At 41.6% G+C, this 18,404-nt stretch overlaps 1 protein-coding gene across 1 annotated transcript; it reads left to right on the forward strand.

The window, feature by feature from the left end:
* The first annotated feature begins 887 nt into the window (after positions 1-887).
* LOC141912956 (uncharacterized) lies at positions 888-18,331 on the forward strand. Its single transcript, XM_074804393.1, has 13 exons — positions 888-948; positions 1,429-1,931; positions 2,648-2,816; positions 2,931-2,989; positions 3,595-3,809; positions 4,229-4,498; positions 4,798-4,935; positions 5,447-5,626; positions 6,442-6,540; positions 7,378-7,595; positions 8,810-9,014; positions 9,426-9,689; positions 10,189-18,331. The coding sequence occupies exons 2-13, from the start codon at positions 1,487-1,489 to the stop codon at positions 15,037-15,039; spliced, it is 7,113 nt and encodes a 2,370-aa protein (XP_074660494.1). The 5' UTR covers positions 888-948; positions 1,429-1,486; the 3' UTR covers positions 15,040-18,331.
* The last annotated feature ends 73 nt before the right edge of the window (positions 18,332-18,404 follow it).

The raw sequence follows: 18,404 nt of genomic DNA on the forward strand, positions 1-18,404 counted from the left end.
AATGAAATTTGTTTGAATTTCCTGCCACAAATTCGACGACGACACTACCTAACGGACGTAATATTTATCGAATACGACCGAGCGATCCGGATCATAATCGCTTGCCAGAGTTGGCCATCGAAAACCTTTGGGAAAGGATAATAACTGTCAGTCCTGTTCCCTTTGTTTTTTCATTTTTCTTTCGTTTTTTTTTCGTGAGTGCTTTCTTGTGACAGTGACCTTAAGGCTCGGCTTTGCTTGGCTCACACGAAAGTTACTGTAGTTCTCTCTCTTTTTGTAATTGTGCTTGTTTAAAAATTGTAAATTTTATTCTTTGCTTTTCCTTTTCTCTCAATCTCTGTACATTAGCCTGTCGGCTTTCCGTAAAATAAAATTGAACATGAACTTAGGGTAAGCTCCGGCTAGGGTTAGCTCCGACAACCATCCCCTGGCAAGCGAGGTATGCAAGACGAAACGACGACAATTATTACAATTCCACCACGAACATTCATATGTTTTGAAAACTACTCTTAAATAGACAAAACAATACAAAATTCATAAAATTATGCAATTTTTAATTTATTTATGTCAGTTCTATCTTAAACACTTTTACGCCGCTCCAGTTTTTGTTCGCGCTTTAGATAAAATCATGACGTCACCCAACCTAGCGCAACCTCATTTGAATATATCCATACGTATCGCGCAGCTATCGAAATAATTCACGAGCCTCAACTGAGTAAATACACGATTGAACCATTCATGCATCGGCTCGAAATGTCATAGAAGTGATCAATGATGTTTTTAAATGTCTAAAACATGTATGAAATAGATAATTCACCGTAACATACATGATGAATGCGTATGGATATGTTAATGTTAATTGATGTAATTCGGTGCAATTAACATGGTGCACTTTTCACTAATTGTCTCTACTCACTATTACAGCAGTACGGTACTATTTTGGAACCAGTACGTATTTACTGTAGGTTCGGAAACGAGCCGCTGACCCGCCTGAGAGACAGAACAGCTCGAGTGTTACTGATTAATCGAGTTGATTCTGACAATCGTCCAAATATCTCATTTTATACAATAATAACAAAACGGTTCCATTTTTACTACTTCGCTACTCTCATGACAGAACCCTCAACTCAATTTTCATTCGTAATCTCGTAGTTAGCCCAGCAGACTTTATTTACATCCGATGACAGACAAGCACGTTGTGTTTATTTACATTTTACAAACTTTCAAAACAACCCTTCAATGTAATAGGCCTATAAAAATTGGGTAGCCCTTTTCTGCATACCAAGTCTGCTGCTCAGTCCCTTACCCCTGCTGCAGGCTGTCCTGCCAATCACTGCTAGATACAGAATAGTGTAGGCTAGGCCTAACATCATCTGATAAAGCCTAGTCGTTTGGCAATGACACAAAATAAGATTGATTTCATTTCAGGATTCTTATTATCGCCGTTCTAAATGGCTGCGAGGTGGCCGTGAAATAGTGAAACAGTATGGAAACTGTGGGTAACACTACAGACAGTATACAGCAAGTCGAGGAATCAGATACAGGGAAATCCCCTGGCATATTGGATGACCGAGGAGATGAAGAAGCTTCGATCAATGATGAGATGCCGATCCCGACTCCTGCTAACTTCATTCTGTCACATCTTCACGAAATGGAGTTAAAATCGTCACCATCTTCGCCGTTAGAAAATAACGCTTCATCGGATTCCGCCGACGTCGTTAAAAAACCGGGCGGGCGTACAAGACGGAAGAGTTCACCGGATCCGAATATTCCAGTGATGGATTACGAGTTGCAGGAAGGTTATCGCATTCTGAAAGAGATGATGGCGATATCAAATAAGACATTGAACTGGCCGTTCATTGACCCGGTTGACGGACAGATATACACCGATTACTATGAGCGGATTACTAAACCAATCTGGCTCAATAAAAGTAAGATACCAGTTTTATGATTAACTAACAGATTTCTCCGGTGGCCTGAAATTTGCTCGTGGAGTTTGCTGTTACACTATCAGTTATGAGTAGGCCTAACGAACAGATTTTCTGGTGGTGTCCTGAAAAAGGTTCAATCCACTGGCCTATTTGTTATATAAGGAACAATGTTTATAGGAGGTTTGTTGTAATCTGTAGTTTACAACCAGATGAAGTTCCACTCTATCCAGTTAGGCCTCTATGAATAAGCGGCTTTTCTGGTGGCCTGTATTGTAACGAGGTTCCACTGTTTAATGCTTCTTTAAAACCTTGTTTCACCTGGGGATGATGGAAGCGGGCAGGTTGGTGTTGAACTTGCCGGCATTTGAGATCATCTGTCTCGGCCTTCAAATCTGCATCGAAAACTTTTCTTTTCATAAACACCTAGGCCTATTGTGAATAATTTTTTTTTAAACTTTTACTTTTAGAATGTAAAGCGCGGTGAAGATTTTATAATGGTGCTATATAAGAAAATATATAATAATAATTATTATTATTATCTGAGCATATATTAGGCCTAAAAACTCATTGTTTTTAGCCAGAGAAAGTTTATTTTGATTGTCGTCCGATGTCTCTCAGTCTTCAGAGTTTGCGATCTAGGCATCAAATTTTGAACATTCATGCATTCAAAATATCGCTGTAAAACTTTCATGATGCGTTTGTTGTATATTTTACAGTGAAAGAGAAGTTTATGAATCTGGAATACCAGTCGATTATGGAATTTGTGTCGGATTTTCGTCTAATGGTTGAGAATTGTAATCGTTATAACGGAATCGATCATCCAATCGCAAAAAAAGGACAACGATTCGAAGTCGTGTTGGACCAAAAACTTGCACTACTTTCAAGGTAATTAATTGGCTTCAGTCGGAATTTTTTCGTTATTTGCTCAAATCGCTTGTGATCCGATCGGTGAATCTTGTGAATCATTTGCTCATTCGTTTCTTTTGATTCGATATTAAGGGATTTGAGGGAAAAAATCTCGGCAGCCACTCAGACAAATGAGGAAGACACTTTCACTGGTAGGTGGCTAATTCTTCATGCAGTGGTCAATGACACTCCTGTATCTATCCCCCCCTAGTCAGGAACTCGACACTAAATCAACACCATTATCATTTCCTTACTGTCAGGATTCAACATCAAAACTCTCTCATCTCAATAACCCTTGATCGACAGGTTTTCACTTGATCATAGGATCATTGAAGGATAAGACACCGGGACGTTGTTACAAGAGATTAACCAGAGTCATTTCATGTCATTTAGGGTTAAACAAGGCAACTATTTTGAATAAATTGATTATCGTTTTATAGCTACTATTATTAATTAACATATAAGTACCGGTAATGAAAATCTATTAGTTGCAGTTTCTACAGAAATTCGACATAGATAAAAAGTATGGTCAATAGGAATTCGTTGTTGCTTGTAATTTGATTCATTATGAATTTGACGTGGAATACGTGACTATGTCTGTCTGACTGGGGGTCGGGGGGTTACAGGATTGTCAATGATCGCTGCAAAAGCGGAGATACATAATTTAGAAGTTTCGGTTTGTGTAAATCGATCATACGATCATCCATCCGCTAGCGACTGATCGTGATTGTTGTGTATTTTTTTTCGTAACCCCTAGTGAACCGACGTAGAGGGCGCTTACTGATGCCGCATGATTCCGGTGCGAAGTTACTACAGCGACGGGAGGAAGCGTTGAAACGCGAAAAAGAGTTCCGTCGACAACAATTAGTCGAACGTAAAAATCAATACGAACAGCAAACTCAGGAGTTGAACGAGTGGGATGAGAGTCTGTTATCCGAGGAAAACATGGCTCAAATGAAAGCGATGTGGGAGGTAGGCCTATGTAAAATACATGAAGTGATATACGTAATTAGCATAGCTGGGGCAGGTTGTCCACTTACCTGGAAACCAGGGAAATTTCTTTTCTTTGAAAAAGTCATGCAAAAGTCGGGGGATTTTGTGAAAAAGCTAAAATCCAGGGAAATTTGATGAGATTGCTAGATCGCGCGTAAAATCAAACCGTTCTTTGTTACTTCCCCAACCCTCCAGTCAACCAGGTAAAATATTTTACAGCAGTTCCAACGCTACAAGAGTAACATGTGGTCTACTGTATTTGCATACCAACTATACTAGGCTTCGTGTCATCATGCCTTGTTACCCCAGCTAGAACATATATACCGGTATATATGATGACTAATGGTAAAGTTGATTAAAGATTGATAATATATATATTTGAATTGTATTTTGAACAGTTACCGCAGATCGGGTTGTTTTTGTACCTATGCTCGGATGCATTACGGGTCGGTGAAGTGCCGCAGTACGAACTCGAGCGATCGTTAATCCTTCCGCGCGAATCGATGATGATGCGTTTGATAATGACGTCGCTGTTGCGCACGGTTACGCAGCGTATTCGAGACGACAAGAAACCGCTTTTCACGTACAATCAATGGATGCATAAACTTCGCACGAAATTCGAGAAATGGTACCGCGTTCTGGAGACAAACTTACGCGATATTGAAAAGGTTTGTTCTACGGTTTGTTTGGTAAATACGGCAAAATATGGACGGGTCAGATCGGTAAAATTCGGATAATTAATGCTCGAGGAATGGAAATATTGGGTCCCTCATTTTCAAATGAATTTCAGTCGCATAGTCGAATTTTCTAGGTCAAAATTGTAGTATAGTAAGTAATTTGAAGCGTTTCTTAAGTGATATTGAAACCCTCCCAGTCTCCCAGTCTCAGTACATCGGACCAACGCATGGTTTGCTGTATTCAAAATCTTTGAAAATCAGGAATAAGATCCTTCGATTTTTCATTTCAGACAACGAAAACCCTCGGGGTCGAGCCGCGGTTTTTTGAAGTGTTAGGTCTAGAAAATCCTTTATTATCGAGAAGATTCCACGAGTTGAATTTATACCAGCGAGTTTGGATCGTGAAATCGCTGTGCGATCATGTGTTGGTAAGTTGAATAGATTTTACGTCTGTTCGACGTTTTGGCCTGTGAAATATTCGCGAAGGCGTAACGCGTCTACTGTAGATTAATAAGAAAGTTCCACAAGAATGTACAGAACGATCCCATTCCCTCCTGCTGATGTCTATTTGTCAACAGCCGAAACATTGCGGTTTCATTTTATGATGATAATAGTAATAATGATTTATTTGCTTTATCATAAAATAATCTTAGCGCTTTTCTGTAAAAAGGTTACAATAATACAGTTGACTCTGCCTATATGCCGGGACCGAAAGAAACGTTACCGGCATAGACAAATACCGGTATAGGTTTTTGTTTCTTTCACGTTGACCAAAAGTCAAGACAGAAAATCTTTTTGTTGTTTAACCGGTTTGAACCGATTACCGATTAAGCTGGCACTGAGTGCTGTAGGCTGAGTCCACTGTGATACAAAATCTTCAATACTTTAACGCATTAGATTCTATTGTATTCACTTATGTAAAGGGTTTGCATTTTGCAGGAAACTCAAGATGGATTACGCGATGCTATTGAAGCGAATCCTCCGGCTGATCAACGTGAATACTATCTCGGTACAGACGCTCAGGGAAACACATATCTTCACTTTCCTCAATTCTGTGGACAGGATTTACGTATTTATCGCCAGGCTTTGATCAAACTACCTGAAATGGATAAACCAACGGTATGTAGTTAGTATCGGAACGATTTCATTATTTAAACAAACTTATCGATTATCTACTAATGCCCATTTCAACTTTGCTTGAGAGTTGGTATAGCTCAGTTAGTTTTGTTAGCACATACCTGATATAGGTCTGAGGCAACCCCATTTAAAGAAGAATTTTTTGCAATCCTTCAATACAGAGTAAAAATGGATTAAATATATATGTTTTAGTTCAACCGCCCATCTGCGCTTGTACTATTTTAAGACTTGTATCAGGTATGTGCGACTTAAACTGACAGAGGCCATTCGACGTGTGTGTAGCAGTACTAAATAACCGTCTGCATGAATTTAGTTTCAATTTTCACTCATAGTTGGAGGGTTAGTACCTCTTATACAGAATGGCCACTCATATGGAATTCAGGGAAATCAGGGAATTTTCACGTAAAAGGTCATGGAATAGGGAATTTTATGAAAAAGGTCAAAATCATGGAAAAGTCGGGGAACTGTATACCTTTTTCATTGCTGTCTAAAAATTCGAATACCGTAGTTAAGACAACTTTGGTCTTGGAATTTTGGTAAATGTCCAGGGAAAAGTCAGGGAAAAACAAAATCAGATAAGAGTGGCCACCCGGTAATGCCGAATTGATTTGAATTGAATGATGCCATTGGGTTCGAATCCTGGTGAGGGGTGTAACATTATCTGCGATAGTGAAGAGGTTAATGTTTTATTGTGAAGCGAACTCACCGACGATCAGGTTATAATGTTTGTTGCTGTCGGCTTGTCTCTTTTCTCTCGTATTTGTTAAAGTTTATATCTGATTATATGTGTTTTACAGACACCAGTGAAACCGGTGAGAAAACGTCGAAGACCGGCGTCTCGAAAACGTAAAAAAAAGAATTCAACTCCTAGAAGTCGCCCGAGTCGATTAAGACAGGTAAGAGAATTATGAAACTAACACATTCGCAGCTGACTATGTGGTATCTCATAGTCTATGTTCTGCCAACCCATTGCCACAATGAGTTAAACCTGAAAGTGCAGACACTTCCTCAAGATTCGAAATTTTTTCCTTGTAAGAAGAATGACCAATCTGTAGGAGGAATTACTGATCTGTAGGAGGAATGACTGATCTGTAGGAGGAATGACTGATCTGTAGGAAGAATGACCGATCTGTAGGAGGAATGACTGATCTGTAGGAGGAATGACTGATCTGTAGGAAGAATGACCGATCTGTAGGAGGAATGACCGATCTGTAGGAGGAATTACTGATCTGTTGGAGGAATGAGCGATCTGAAGGAGGAATGACCGATCTGTAGGAGGAATGACCGATCTGTAGGAGGAATGACCGATCTGTAGGAGGAATGACCGATCTGTAGGAGGAATGACCGATCTGTAGGAGGAATGACCGATCTGTAGGAGGAATGACCGATCTGTAGGAGGAATGACCGATCTGTAGGAGGAATGACTGATCTGTAGGAGGAATGACCGATCTGTAGGAGGAATGACCGATCTGTAGGAAGAATGACCGATCTTTAAAAGGAATTACTGATCTGTAGGAGGAATGAGCGATCTGAAGGAGGAATGACCGATCTGTAGGAGGAATGACTGATCTGAAGGAGGAATAACCGATCTGTAAGAGGTTTTCCCAATCTGTAGTAGGAATGACAGATCTATAGGGACCCTGCGCGAGGTTCAACATGTTGAATGAGATTGAGAACGATCACATGTTTATAATCTACATCAATTGACTCGAGCGTTGTTTGTGTATTTTTAGGTGATTAAAACCGTATTGAAAGAAGCGAGTGGAAGTGAGAACGAGGAAGAGAATGATGATCAATCAGCAGCAGACGGCGGTGATGAGATAGAATCTCGTCGTGATGACGACGACGTCACGTCTGTTGTCTCCGTATCGTCGCACAGTTCGTCATCCGCATCGCGCCGTAAATTATCGTCGAGGGCAGCGCATCAAAATCGGCAGATGGATATTTCACCGTTAGTACAGGCGGAGAAAGAATCGGTTGCTTGCGGATACGATGCCGATGATCGTGCTTTGTCTAAAAAACGTAAGTAGAAACAGAAAGACATGAATTCAATTTTAAGAGTGAAACCCAATAAAAAATTGTCCGTCCGTCCGTAGACGGAATCCAGTTATCTTGGGAAGTTTTGAAGACGCTTCAAGGTAATGTCTTGATATTTGGTTTATACATGTATCTACCCTAAACACATCTTCAGCCCTGTCAGAATCAAGATGGCCGACCGACCCATTGTTGTTCGTCAAAATCAGCACTTTTTACACGTTTTGAACACTTAAATCAATTACCTTGATATTTGAACTCCCCAAGGGCCTATCACCATAAGAAAAATTGGGTCGATCGGACTCAAGATGGCCGTCCTATGACCTTTTTAGTGCCCGAAAATGTCAATTTTGGCCCAAATTCTGAGTCCTGTAGCTTCCTACTGGTTTGCCATTCCTCATTGCAATTTGTGATGGGTATTCTTTGGAAAGGGATGTTTTATACCTGAGCCAGGTATTTTTGATCGGTGGGAAAAAGTTTTTCCACATTATATTGATACCTAAGCATATTTTGTTATCACAATCAATTGCAAAGTTGTAGCTCATGACATCGTCTATAATTGTGGTGAGTTTTAAGGACATTAGTTATTCTATATGGTCACCAGGGGGCATTGAATAGTAGAATAACTTAGTATTTCCTTATTAGATTGGTACCTAGGCATATTTTGTTACCATGATCAATTGCAAAGAAAAAAATTTTTGTATATGGTCACCAGGGGGCGTTGAATATTGAAATTTTTAGATTGTTGAGCATTGGAAACCACTTCCCAAGTGGGCATGGTGTCCCTGGACCCCTAGTTATGTGTCCTGAAGTATGAAATCTGTGGGTTTCACCATTGATTACTATTCAATTAAGCATATATTTCATTTTGATGAAATGTTCCTGAAACTGATAACACTTTTGGTGCGGGCGGGCAGCCCCTGGGGGTAGTGGGCAGTGGTCTCGCATCAATCTAAGTTCATTCATTTATTCATACGATGATTTCTGTTGTTTAGCTGTGAATTCAGATGGAGAAACGTTAAGTGAGTTTGATGACACATCTACAAACAACCAACCAATGCATGAGGAAACTGAACAACTAACAACAAATTCCGAGAATAAAACTGACGATAAACCTGAACTCAATGATAGCAATACAACTGACCTCGACGACAAGAATAAATCCGAGCGCAGTGACAGCAATAAGATGGAGCTTGAGGATGAGAATAAGATGACCGAAGTTAAAGATCAATCAGTAGTGACCGGAGAAAACAATGGTGAAGAGAAAACAACGACAGAAAATACGATAAAACCCGAAACTGATATAAAAACTGAACTGAAACCACTGCCAGATACGGTGAGTATAGATTTAACTAGAATCCTGAACCCGGGCCAGGTTTCATAGACCGTGGGTATCAAAGTTACCCCTAGGGATAAATCCTCAACTTGGGCCTGGTTTCATATATCGGATATCGAAGTTACCCCCAGGGTTAGATCCTCAACCTATGCTCAGTTTCATACTGGATGTAATACTTAAACAGGGTGACAACCATCACAGTAACAATGAGAAACCATGGCGATAACTGGCTTATTTCGAAACGTTCTCGGGAATAATTTTGTCGGCACATCTATGAAACTCTACCCTGGTTATTAGCAGCCTTCTGATTGAAATATTCACGGGATTTGAAATAGAAATTCATTATTCTCCGCATGACTCGCACGTTCTCGTATGTTGTCCGTCTAACAATTGAATACGTTGTATTTACAGAAACCGGATTTGAACGCGTTCGTGCTCTACGCGGAGAGCGTTGATGATTTGAGAAAAATGGTGCAAGAATTCTCGCGGCCCGATTCGAACGGCGACGATAGCGAGAATTACGAGACGTGCGTAGAGGAGCTCCACGACCGACTGGCGTACCTGCTGAAAGAACTCGAACCGTGGGAACAGAAACTGCTGCTCGCGAACCGACGTATGAAACGTAAGATGAAGAAAGAAATGGAAGATTGGAAAGAGGAACCGGAACAAGAAATAGTACGTGAAATACTGAAGAACTTGCTCTGCAAATTTTCTCTGCTCTATCTCTACCCAAGTGTTTTTCAGTTAGAATCAACCAAGTCCTAAAGCCTACATACATAGAGCTGCTGCCAACTACTATTCCTTATTTTCTGTATTTTGTTACTATTTCGTCCCGAAAAATACTGATCTTATTAGTTTGATGTGTACTTTTAGGGTTTGACCATTTATAGCTCTTTAATTCGAATATTTTATTGTCAAATTTCGATGAAATGTTCCTGAAAACGATTGAACTTGTTTCTGATTTTTTGCCCTTTTCAGAGTATGGCCGCAGCCCTGCCTTTATTACCCATCTGGTTTATATTATCTTAAATCCATCCTAGCTGAATGCTTCTGTATTCCTTGTATGAATGGTTAACGTAAAAATGTCTTCCTCTCTCCCGAAGTATCAAGTAATATCTGAAATAATAAATATGCGAAACTAACGAATTCACGGAAATAACGATTATTTTTACAGATGGAAATTTCATCGTCCTCGTCGTCATCCGATTCGAGTTCGGACAACGACTCGTCGTCGACGGATACCAGTTCGGACGAACGTTCCAACCGACGCAATCGGCATCGGAAAACGAAAAAACGCAAGAAGAAAAAACGTAAACGCGACAGAGCGGCGGATTCGGACTGCGAAATCATCGAGGACGTGAGTTCGCGCGGCCGCCTGCGAAAACGGCGCAAGATCGAACGCAGCGAATCGGAGGACAGCGTGAAATCGATCGCGTCGTTCGGTAAGAAAAATTCAACCGCCTCAACGACGACGACGACAACAACAATGACCTCGGCGAATTCGAAAAAGATCAGCACGAACATTTTAACGGAACAACTGCTCGACCAGTTTAAACTACCGGCGAATCATATCTTAATAGAAACGACTCAAGGATTGAATATAATAAACTATACTTTACTGAAACATCCGTCTGTGCTGAATATGAAACCGAAAATATTGAAAGTCGGTCCGTTAACGTCGAACGCCGAGGCAACAGTCGCGGCTAGCGGCGGTACGAAACCATTAAAACCGTCATCGACTAAACCGGTGTGTTTAACCGTGACGACTACGCAAACGACGCCGAGCAACAGCAACGTGACCGTGTTCGCTCCATCGACGGAACTCAGACGTCAGCTTTTAACGCCGAAATCTCCGTACGCCTCGACGAATAAAGACTGCGCCGTCGGCAGCGGCAGCGTCAGCGGTGGTGCATCGAAACCGATCGTACCGCGTTTACAAACTACCGTCAACGATTGCAGCAATAAAACGACGACGTCTCATGTTTTACAAACGCAGCCGAAAGTGAATTATCCAATTAAAACTGTTCTTCCCGTACCGGGCAAGACGTCGAGCTGTGCTGGTTACGCGGTTGTGTATAATCATACGAGCACCGCGAACGTCGGTGGTAAAACTATAGTTAACGCATCGCCTATGGTGACTCAAACCAGTGCTCAAACGGTCAGTCAAACTGGTCAAACAGGTGGTCAAGTGCTCGGTCAAACAGGTGGTCAAGTGCTCGGTCAAACAGGTGGTCAAGTGCTCGGTCAAACAGGTGGTCAAGTGCTCGGTCAAACAGGTGGTCAAGTGCTCAGTCAAACTGTTGGTCAAGTGCTCAGTCAAACGGTTGGTCAATCAAGCGGTCAAATGGTCAATAAGATAATACCTGCAATGACAATAACTGCACCTCTGATGACAGCTTTGACCAGCCCTCTGATGACGGCTTCAACGAGCTGTCTGATGACAGTTTCAACCAGCCCTCTGATGACGGCTTCGACCAGTCATCAGATGACAGTATCAACCAGCCCTCTGATGACTGCTTCGACCAGTCCTCAGATGACAGTATCAACCGACCCTCTGATGACAGTTTCAACTACTGCTGCGACAACAGCAATCATGTCTTCCCCGTCTAAAAATAAATCAGCAAGCATGACTGTAAAAAGTCTACTGGAAAGTCGACAGAATAATACCGGCGCACAGCCGTTACAGATATCGCTGAATAACCTGGAATCTGCTCCGATGAAAACTGCTGCTGGCGCCCCCTCGATGAATACGAGTTTACCTACAGTTACAATGAAGATTCCGGCACCGGCGACGATGCCTCTTATTCAACCGAAACAAGTGACTCACGTAACGCAAGCGATGAAAGCTCCAATACCGGCATGCGGCATGCCGCAACAATCAAAACTTATAACGGCTTCGACGAGCATCGGCTCGAGTCTCGTACCGGGGTCGATTATGTCGCAATTACCGTCAACGGCGACGACGAACCCTACAACCACGACGGCTAAACTGAATCTGACGACAGATACGCTACAAGCGGGAAATCTAGCGAAATTATTACAACAGTCGGGACATCAGAATGTCGTTATACGTTTAGTTCAGCAGAACGCCGGCGGAACTCAGAGTATCATTCAGGGATTCCTCACTCCGAAAGGCCTCGTCATTCCGCAGTCTCAATCGGTTACGAATTCTACGTTCAGCAGCGCCACCTGTACGGCGTCGAATCAAACGCATTTCGCCGGTAATAACGTCGTTACGGCTCCTCCGCATTTCAGCAGCGTTCATACGGTCGCTAAATCGCCTGCGGCTGCGGCAGCAGCAGCAACCGTGTCATCAATTCCTCAACAGATGGTGCCATTGCAGATGTCGTCGTCGCAAACGGCGATCAAACAAATCGCCGAGGCATTAGCCGCTCAAACGAGTCCCGTTAAAACGAGTTTCAACCGACCGTTGGAGAGTCAAGAACCGGTGATAGAATCGGTACCGTCCACGACCGTTCATCACCACGGCAGCGATAACGCGTCGGCCGATTCGATTCAGCCTAAGATTACGTTCAAAAAACAATCACAGCCTCAACCGGTGCGTAAAACGATCGCCGAAAATATGATGAACACCGGTATTCCGGTTCCGCGGATACTGACATTGCCGGCTACGGGAAGTATTGCGTCGACCGGGCAGACGACGAACGTTCACACGACGACCGCTCAACAGAATCTACAAACGCTCGCCGCGCAAATACAACAACACGTTCAAATACAACAACAGAATCAACAGCAGCAGCAGCAGACAACGGATCTGTTAAAACAAGTTATTAATAATCAAACCGTGCTACAAACAATTCAACAACAACAGCCGACTTTACTGCATCAAAATCCGGTCGAAGTCCCAGCCGCCGCCGCCGCGCAGATATTATCTACCGCGCAAAATCAGGGGTTGAATACCGGAAACCAGTCCGGTCAGCCGGCCGTTCTCTCGGGAACGCTGACGAATGAAAGTCCAAATATTTTCATGCAGCTAGGCTCGACGCAGTTGCAATTACCGACCGTCGCTCAGCAACCAGTTTTACAAGCTACCGTGAAACCAACCAATCAAACGGCGCCGATTTTACTGCAGGCTCAAGGAGGACAGAAGATTCTCGTTTCGCCGCAACAGCTCGTAACGTTGCAGCAACAAGGACAGCGTATCGTACTTGCTGGTGGTCAGGTGCCGATTCTCATGCCGGCTTCGACGCCTAAAAAAACTCTACCGGATGGACTAGTATCTAGTCCGTCTCAAACGCGTAATAGTTCAAATCCGTTACTAGCGGTTACGAGCAAATCGAATAGTCGTTCATCGAAACCTGACGTTAGTCCGTCATCCTCGTCGGCGGCGGGGTCGAATAAAATACAAGCGATGAAATTAAAAACGATGGTTTTACCGTCACCAGAGAAAATTGGAGAACCGCAGGTGATATTCACAACAAACACAACGCCGGTCACCACCGCCGGTCAGACCGCGGCACCGGCTGCCGCTCAGAATAGACGCGTTACCGAGAAATTCACCGTGCAACGATTGTTGGAACAACGCCAGCAACAGCAAAATACAATTAAAAAAGAACAATCCATCGATAATAAGATAGTTACGACTTCAAGTGCTACGAAACAGACGATTAAAACTCCGAGAACATCGAGCAATACACCGAAAAAACGCCAGATGTCATCAGGGGTCCTATCAGTCGCTCAAAACCAAACTGTGTCACAACTATTATCTCAACAGATCGGTTCCCCGGCAGTGGCACAGATAGGTTCTCCGGCAGTGGCACAGATAGGTTCTCCGGCAGTGGCACAGATCGGTTCTCCGGCAGTGGCACAGATCGGTTCTCCGGCAGTGGCACAGATCGGTTCTCCAGGTTTGGCAACCGTGACACAATCTATGAATCCTCCACAAAATAAAACGATACAGGTTTGTACAAATGAAACTGTATCCAGTCAATTCATCCAATCTCAATTATCACAGCTTACTCCAGCTCAACAGCAGCAAATACTCCAACAAATCAAATCACTGCAACAACAAACTACCGGTCAAATCGTTACTACGGCGACTACTCAACAAAAACTGACCGCGACCAAGTTAAATAACGGTCAGAGTAACTCTAGTCAAGGTGAATCGCCTCCGCAAAATAAAACGGCGCCAACGCTTTCTCAGAGGCAGCTGCAAACTCAACAGGCGGCGCTAGCATTGCAACAACTCGCTAACCAGCAACCGATAACGGCGAGTAGTCATCACGGGATTCAGTCGAATATATACCGCGAACAGGCGATACAGGACGCGCATTCGTTACTACAGCAATATACACAGAAAGATCAACAATCAATAGCGACCAGTAGCGCCACCGCAACTGTTTCGGTCTCGTCGAGAAACGCAATACAAACTCTTCAACACCTACCGCAGCAAACCATCCAGCCAATCACGTCGCTTCATCAGATACAGAAATCGTCGCTCGGGGGTAGCGGGTTGACGGGCGATTCGACGGATCTAGCTCGACAACAGGAAATACTACAGATTAAAAATCAACTCATGCAACAAACCGAAGAGTTACAGATGCAGAAACAGTTAATACAGCAACGAGAACGGTTGCAACAGCAGCAGCAGCAGCAACAGCAGCTGGTGCAAACTACTGAGAATCAGTTGCCAAAAACTCCAAGTAGCGGAGGACAGAAATTAGTATTGTATAATATAAATGGACAATTAGTAACTGCGCAGGGAATTCCTGTTTGTATCTCACAAGGTGTTATTAAGTTTCTAGCACCGACTCAATCGTCGCTCGGTTCCGTAATTCAACAGCCGGCAGCACCAGCAGCAGCAGCAGTTGGGGGTACGAGTACTGGCGTTCTGTGTGGTATAACGACAGCTCGTAACGCCGCATCACTAGCCGCTGATTCAGTGAATGTCGCTGCGTTAACGAGCATGGTAAAAACATCGGCATCAACCCGCAGCGTTACAGATACGACAACTAGCTTACCACCGACGGGCGTGGCTTTTAATCTGAATAATCTAAATTCATGATTGACGAAACATTCATCATTCATCATTAGTCTTCCAAATGTTTGTTCAACGAAGTGAAAGTTAAATGTTATTTGTGTGGAGCAGCAAAAAGAGGGCGGGATAGAGATATATGTGTATCAATCGTTTAAATTGCGGGTTTTAAGCATGTTGGTTATATAGAGCTGTTAGACAGAACTGGTTAATTAGGGCTGGTTAGACGGAGCTACTTAATCACGGCTGGTTAGACAGCTGTTTAATCAGTGCTGGTTAGACGGAGCTAGTTAAGTAGGGCTGGTTACACAGCTGGTTAACTAGAGCTGGTTAGACACAGCTGGTTAATAAGGGCTGTTTAGACAGAGCTGGTTAATATCGGCGGATTAGACAGAGCTAGTTGCGATTAGGGCTGGTTAGACAGAGCTGGTAAATTAGGGCTGGTCAGAGAGAGAAAAGCGGTGTGTGTGTTAAATGAATTATCTATTTTGCTTCAGATCCCTTAAATTCTTATGTAACCTTTTAAATCTAAAGGTTTAATCGTGTTGATATAAAGTGGAAATGTGTTATTTGCTTCTATTCGCGTCTGCTGTGAATAAACTTGAATTTTAGGAAGTTTTGTTTCACGAAAAAAAAAACCAGTTAAATTGAAATCGAGAGTTACAACCACTGGTATGCTGACAATTTGAATAGTTGAGCGATCAGTTTTAAGAGCAGGGATAGATAATGTTAATGCAACTTTTGCTAAAAAGTTTTGCTGACTATTTTCTTTTTTTATGCATTTATACAAAACATATATGAGGTACTGTTTGGTGTTGAATTCAGTGGTTTCTATTTTATGCATTTACACAACAGTATGAACAGTATAAACACCAACCTGACTGACTGACTGACTGACTGTCTACGCAACCAATAATTCATGTTTGTTTGATAATGTGTATCGTTCATGTCGATTGTTACCGTGTAATCGGTAAGACGATGCAGCTTAGAGATATAGCCGCCGTGATTGGTCGGTTTATCGCTGTTAAATATGTAAATTTTTTCGTGTAAATATAATGTAAATAATTATAGGAAATTCCACTAAAAGTTTGAACATTTAGATTGGTATGTTATATACGTCGATATCAAAGGGACCGGTTTTCATAAACCAGATTTCACTTAAGTTCAGTTAAACCATGTCGGATTATAGTGAGTCAATTGCTTCAGCAATCTACGTGTAATTGAACTTGTATTTGTAATTGCGTAATTAAGTGTCAAATTAATTTCTCTTCAGTAGAGTGTACGCCTAGTGTACATTTTTTCTCAAGATCCAAACTTGTCTAAAGCATTCGTCTGGAAAAATATTTTCAGGTATAATTTAGTTGATCGGGTCGTAGCTTTAACTGATTATACATGCCGGGGCCAGTTACTCAAAAGTTGGTCAGAATTAACCAGCGGATAGTTGACATATTGACATATTAAAAGATAATTGTTACTATGTTATTTTTCTGTCGGTTATCTTTTTAACCAACCTTTGAGCAACTGGGCCCTGGGGCCGGTTGCATAGTCATGGCTTAGACTTAAGACCAGTCTAAGACCAACTTAGACTTAAGACCAGTCGAAGACCAACTTAGTTCTATAGCCAATCTAAGAACTTAAGACCAGTCTTAAGATTTAAGACCACTTTTGGACCTAAGTCACGACTGTGCAACTGGCCCCTGGTGTTTTAGATGTACATAGAAAATGGAACCAGCTCATGCGGTAATTCTGTTAATTATGTTTTTTAACTTGATTTAACATTTTTGTCGAATTTTGACATGTTTGAGTTTTTGGCTGATTCATTCGAAAATCATTGGACATCGACTGATTTTAATTCTTGATGTACAACTCTAAAACTGGTCCATCTCTTACACTACCGGTGCTACTGATGATCGCTGGTGCAAGGTTCAACTGTAATTTATTGACTAACTGACTGAATTCATACTTTTATCCACAACAAGACTACATTTTCAGGCCAGTACCGAGGGGGTTTAGGGCTAGCGAATGAACCCCAAATTTCCTAGTGGCAAGTGCCCTTCGAAAAGTCAGTGTCAATAGATTTTTTCGAAATTTGGATACATTTAAAGATGACCTTTTTACAATAGGGAAGTGCAGAAAAGTGCCCTTTTTCTTGAAATAGAACTGTCCCTCAAAAAAGCTCAGCACGGGCCTGCTTTTACTGTATACAACAGTATCTTGCTTGTTGAAGTTTGTTCGCCCATCAGTGTCAGATACTTGTCAAACATACAAACTATGACAGTCTCTGATGTGTAAATCACTTATTGTTTTCGAACAATCAGGCTTAGTAAAAAAAACCACATGTCTGTAAATCCTCTACTACAATATACATCCATTGTGCTGAAATACTTTTTGTTATTGGCAGGATTTGCTTATTTATCCATAACAGTGGCTGATCAAGGGGGTCGTTCATGGGGTCCGGAAATTTCCTCAAATATTCCGCACTGAATATTTTCTGAAGCACGATCAAAATCATGATTGAACAACTGAAAACATACCAAAATTGTAGTGGCAATAATTCGCTGTTTTACCAATTATAGAAGATCTAAAACAAGTGTTCCCGTTATGTGAACAACGAAATTACGGCGAAACTTTTACACTTAATGACGTTCTAGATCTTCTACAATTGGTAAAACAGCAAATTATTGCCACTACAATTAGAAAAAAGCGCTAAATTTTTTAAGCGAACACCTCTCTTTGCTTTGACCCTGGTTGCACCCTGCTTATTCCCCCGAGTTCAGCTGCACATTCGTGATTATGTGGGAGTTTATTCTTTATATGAGTTTAATGAATATCGATTCGAAACTAAACCCGAGGAGCAAGAGTTTCCCATTGCTGCTGCTCTAGAGCCACAGTGGAATTAATCTCCATGTGTTAAAATATTGACTGAAATGAGATTCAATGATTTCATACTAGATCAAGCTCCCTGATATAATCTTGGAGTAATCATTTGACAAATTATTAAAAAATTAATTCAAATGATTACTCCAAGATATAATAGACCATGAAAAACAGATCTTTAATGTGCCTAGAGTTCATTGCTAAAGGTTTAATTGAACTTAGAAAGGATTCGCTGTATCTGTAAAGTTTTGTTAGTTTCGGAAGTTCAGAATCAAAACTCATTTTCAGTGTAGAATGTTAATTATAATTGCTGTGCTATTATTGCTGAGTATGATTGTAGCCGTATGATGAACTCGTATGAGATGAACTCGATGGTATCTCGGCGCAGCTAGTTTCAATGATAATCAACTTTTTGTGGAATATTTATCGATAAAAAAAGAAGTCTCTGAATAAAACTAAACATTATAGTTTTTTTAATAAAAGAGAAGATTGTTGTTTATTTAAGGTTTTGGTTTACG

Source organism: Tubulanus polymorphus, chromosome 11, assembly GCF_964204645.1.
Source record: "Tubulanus polymorphus chromosome 11, tnTubPoly1.2, whole genome shotgun sequence".
NCBI lineage: Eukaryota > Metazoa > Nemertea > Palaeonemertea > Tubulaniformes > Tubulanidae > Tubulanus > Tubulanus polymorphus.